General features: G+C 43.3%; 2 protein-coding genes across 2 annotated transcripts in view; one reads left to right on the forward strand and one right to left on the reverse strand.

Annotated features, from left to right (window-relative positions):
• The window catches only part of LOC109848507 (probable importin subunit beta-4), a 20,297-nt gene extending 17,653 nt beyond the window's left edge, over positions 1-2,644 (reverse strand). The window contains exons 1-2 of the mRNA XM_020418025.1: positions 2,640-2,644; positions 8-13 (exon numbers count right to left, since the gene is read on the reverse strand). The gene's annotated coding sequence lies outside the window, so the exon portion shown is untranslated. The remainder of the gene's footprint in view (positions 1-7; positions 14-2,639) is intronic.
• LOC109847932 (phosphatidylinositol 4-phosphate 5-kinase 1-like) overlaps positions 3,395-5,011 on the forward strand; it is a 4,773-nt gene continuing 3,156 nt past the window's right edge. Inside the window, exons 1-4 of the mRNA XM_020417162.1 lie at positions 3,395-3,467; positions 3,840-4,584; positions 4,674-4,841; positions 4,927-5,011. The exon at positions 4,927-5,011 is cut by the window's right edge and continues 78 nt beyond it. Coding sequence (XP_020272751.1) covers positions 3,395-3,467; positions 3,840-4,584; positions 4,674-4,841; positions 4,927-5,011 — 1,071 coding nt within the window. The remainder of the gene's footprint in view (positions 3,468-3,839; positions 4,585-4,673; positions 4,842-4,926) is intronic.

Genomic DNA, 5,011 nt, shown 5'->3' on the forward strand with positions numbered 1-5,011 from the left:
GGATTCGGATCCTCTCCACTACAAAAAAAATAGTGGAGGGACCACTACATAATCACGGCCATTGATTATCTAGTTAATGGTTGTGATTTTTTTTTAGTGCAAATTAGGAATGAGTGCAATACACGGGGGTATGATAAGTGTTAGATTTAGATTGTATCATAACCGTCTACTAAATAATCAACGATTGAGATTAAAAGCAGTGGTCTCTCCACTACTTTTTTGTAGTGGAGAGGATCCAAATCCGTTTATGGTTCCCCCTCAAACCGGGGCTTAGTAGATGTGAAAGATCATAATATTCATCATGATATGAATTGAATGACTAATATTAGCTTCGTTCCTTTTACTAAACTTCCAAACATTATAATGTTCCCTCTCTTACCCTACCTTCTCTCTCCTATCCCACTGCCATCTTTTAATTTTCCCCTGTCGGTAAACTCCCAAGTTTCTCTTAATTTTCTCTATTAATTAGTGAGCTCTCAAACATGGCATAAGAGTTAAGACAGACAATGAAAATAATTAGACGAATAATGATTCACGAGCGCGGATATAATAAAAGGGTTAATTTCAGAACTTCAACTTGTGGTCCACTACCTTCGTTTTTTTACCTCTGAAACCTTCAACCTTTGGAATTATTGCATATAACCTCCTAATTTTTTATTCCACTATATTCTGAAAATATACTTTTTTATTCCACTGAGTACCGTCTGAAAAATATCTCTTTTGATTCTCCGGATTAGCACTGTTATACCGTACAAATAACTAAGCGTTAATCCTCGTTTCAGGAGATGGCACGTGTCACAAATTAACTATACGCTAATTCGACCCGACCCCATGAAGGCCGAGTCGAAAGGCGTCTTTTTATCGGATCTTGCTGCGAAGGCCAACTTTATGCATTTTCTCTTGGTGGATCGAGTCGAGAAGCGCCCTCATTCAGAGGAGCCAAATAGAAAGGTGTATCTTCTTGGGCCCCCACCCATCCCTGAAGAGTCGAAATGAAAGATAGTCTTTCTCGAACCCCTCAGTGACAGTCAGTCACCATCATATTAAAACTGCAAAGTCAAAGCCATCATTGCATCTCCTCCTGAGTCGTAAAGACTCATTAATGGAGCATGTTGGCGCCGCATCCCTTTTGTTGCTGCCACAATAACTGAGAGGATGCCTCGGATCGCCCAATGCCAACACCTGTAAAGTATTAGCTGAACAAGCCGGCTTACTTGGGCTCGGCCAGAGTTACTCAAATACCCTTCAGAATCTACTATAAATAGGCGCATTGCCTACCGCATGAATGTATGCAATTTTCGCACTATAACCTACAACACTCACATTTCCTTTCATCGACAAGAAGTTCTTTACTAACTTGACCGCCGAAGGGGCCACCGGAGAGCCCAACACCGACATCAACAAGCACCACCAGCTTTAATATGTCACTTGACAAGCACGTTGAGCAATTTGGGATACCAAACGATTCAAATAAAAAAAAACTCAGAGGAGGAATTTAGCGCAATAAAAATTTTTAACGAGGTTAGGGGGTTTAGTGCAAAACCCCAACGTCCACGTAGAAAAGTAAAAAAGAAGAGAGATCGAGATACCGTTTCGAAAAACGGCGAACGGGATCATGGGATCGGGGTCGGATCACCGTCCAGTTACGTTTCAGGATTGCGACTGGGGTCCGCAGCGCTTAGGTGATCTCGACCCGGTGCCCGATGAACTCCCATCTCTGTGCCGGTGACGGGACCACTCACTCATCCTCCTCGATCTCTTTCTCAATGGGCAACGCAGTTGGAAAAGCCCAACAAAAAAAAAAAATGAGATGGTTTTGAAGTGACCCCCACCAGCTTTAGTCATCCTCCAGCAAATTCCTAGGCCTAATAATAATATTTTAATGTGCAAGCCCTCAGCATAGAAGTTTTAGAGTGATGCTACAGCACACCTCCGGCCACACCACCACCACACCCTCACCTGCTATAGTGCAGGGAGCCCCACTTGAATTTTTTTTTTAAATTTCAAGTGGGGCCACCTGCACTGTAGCAGGTGAGGGGGTGTGGCTGATGGTGTGGCCGGAGGTGTGCCTGTAGCATTTTTTTGAAGTTTTATCATGATTTTTTTTTTTTTGACAGCTTGACTTGTTTGAACCGGACGAAGACTGGCTGCTCATAGAGGCGAGCGTCGGTCCGTTAGAAGAAAATCATACGAAGATACAAAGGAGGGCTTAACTCTAGTTATAATTAGCATGCAATATTAATACAAATTAATCAAGAAGACAACAATGGCGCCCAGTGTAGCTTCCAACTTCAAAACATAAAAGCGCCATCTAGGCACAAACGGTATGTTGATAGCCAATCAGAGAAAATAAAATCCTCTAAATTATCTCCACGTCCTCTCCTGAAGAAACACATTTCGCCGCAAACCGTTGCGTGCGAATCATACGATCTAATACAACATTCACGATTAGTAGATGCTTAATTAGGGCATGTTTTTGTTTGCAGCTGAAGTAAAAGAACTAGATGCTACTTCTGCTACTTCTAAACAAAAAAGTGTGTTTGGTTCTCTGAAAAACTTACTTTTAATACTTCCCTAAATGCTTATGTGGTGCCTACGTGTCATCCTTACTTTCAAAATATTTTTCCAATCCTTAATACTCAGAAGTAGCTCGAAAGTAGTTAAAAAACATATTAATTAGGAAATAAATAAATTTTTTATTAATATTTTCTTTATTAGTTACTTCTAACAACTTTTCATTGATAAAATAACTTCCTAGTAATATTTTCAAATGTTATCCAAACGAAAAAAGTAAATGAAGAAGTTCTACTTTCATTACTTTTAAAAATATATGAAACAAAAAAAAATGCCATTTTCACTACTTCCTACTTCATAGTTTTAAAAGTTACTTCTATAACCTATTTTTTATTTCTAATACTTCTATTATCCAAACGGACGCTTAGTTTGAAAATTTTAACTATTTTACTTCTTTGATGCAAATTTCATAATTGTTATGTGGATGATTGTGAAAAGATTTGTACTCTCCTCATCCCAAATACGTCCGCATAGCAATAACTATGCGTACAGTCCCCATGCATCATTTTCCCAGGACGGCAGGAAAATGCGAAAGCGAAAATCCCCCCCGGCCACATCGGCATGTCCGTCACTCGCGATGCGAACCCAAGGGATCACACCTGGTCCCACTGTCCCAATCCCAATCTCCTTTTTCAATTGGGTAAATTGCGTCAAGCCCCTTAATCCACAATGTATCTTTTTCTAGGCACCAGTGTGAACATTCTATCATTAACGAAAACAATTATCATTTTATAAGTTAGTGAAACAGCTATTAGAATATTAGTCTTTTGAAAACTAACCTTTTTTTTCTCGTTGTTTTCCATTTTTGCGCTTACGTAATATGTTAAGTTTAAGGTCCAGATTCTTTCCTGACACCTACCCAAATGCAAATGTTCGGAGAACAAAATATCATGGTAAATACAACCCAAATTTTTTACATATATTAGAAGGGGGCTTTCCCCTCTATAAAAACTTTTAGATGAAGGAATTTCATGCAAAAATGCAGCACAAATGAAGGGGTTCGTCGTAATTTATCGTCTTTCCCCCAGTTTTGAGGGCAAATCCGTCATTTTTCACCCATCCCCTTCCTCAGTCTTTGTATCGTCACCCCTCCTCTCTCCTCCTTCACAATTCCTTCGACGTCCCCAAGAAAACAAAAAGACTCGCTCCAAAATATAAAGAATAAAAAAAATCCAAAAAAAATTCTCCGAAGCCCTAATCTTTCTGCCTCCAGATCCAGATCTAACCCTGACAATGCTCGGCAACTAGAACCAATGAGGCGTCAGATTCCACTCGCAGAAGAGGACGAGAAGGAAACCCGAGAGAATCTCAGAACCCTGGCCAGCGGCGACCTCTACGCCGGCGAATTCCACCGCAGCGCCCCCCACGGCGGCGCCAGGCCTCCTCGTCTTTGCCTCATCTGACCCTGTCGAAGTCCGACCGTTGTCGCCGGCCAACTCACCTCATCTTCGCCTCATCTTCGTTCGTCGGGGACTCCCTCATCTTCGTCGCGGACCATCATACCTCCTCGCCGTCGACAAGGAACGGGAATCAGTACATCGGGGAGTGGAGGAGCGGGGTTATTTTTGGGCGGGGGGTTTTGATCTGGGCCAACGGGAACCGATACGATGGGTTCTGGGAGAGTGGGGTGCCCAAGGACAATGGGGTCTTCACTTGGCCCGATGGCAACTGCTACATCGGCAACTGGAGCGAGCAGGCTCTCACGGGGACCTTTTACCCCATGGTGAGCGCCGCCAAGAGGTCGTCGTCGGCGGAGAAGGGGGGTTTTCCCAAGATTTGCATTTGGGAGTCCGATGGCGAGGCTGGGGATATCACCTGCGACATCATCGACACGTTGGAGGTTTACAGAGATGGGAAGCTGTTGAATTTGGGGAGGGTGGAGGGGGTTTGGGCGGAGAGGAGGAGGAGCCCTTGTTGTTTCAGGGGCGGGGAGGTGAAGAAGCCGGGGCAGATGATATCGAAGGGGCATAAGAATTATGATCTGATGCTGAACCTTCAGCTGGGCATAAGGTGCTAGATTGGTCGTTTGATTGTGGAGGATGAGCTTGGGTTTGAGTCTTTTCTTTTTTTTTCGCCGGATCTGATTTGGGTTTTTCTAGGTACTCTGTTGGGAAACCGGCATCGACCCAGATGAGGGAATTGAGAGCTGAGGATTTTGATCCTAGGGAGAAGTACTGGACGAGGTTTCCTCCCGAGGGGTCGAAGATTACGCCGCCTCATCAGTCGGCGGAGTTTCGGTGGAAGGATTACTGTCCAATGGTCTTCAGGTGAATCAACCTTTGAAACTTTGGTTTGGGTATCGTGTTTTCTCGCAACTTTTTGGTGTTGATTTTGATTGAGATTGTGCTTTAGGCATTTGAGGAAGCTGTTCAAGGTGGATCCGGCGGATTACATGATGGCCATTTGTGGGAACGATGCTTTGAGGGAGCTTTCATCT

This window comes from Asparagus officinalis, chromosome 7 (assembly GCF_001876935.1).
Source record: "Asparagus officinalis chromosome 7, Aspof.V1, whole genome shotgun sequence".
Lineage (NCBI taxonomy): Eukaryota > Viridiplantae > Streptophyta > Magnoliopsida > Asparagales > Asparagaceae > Asparagus > Asparagus officinalis.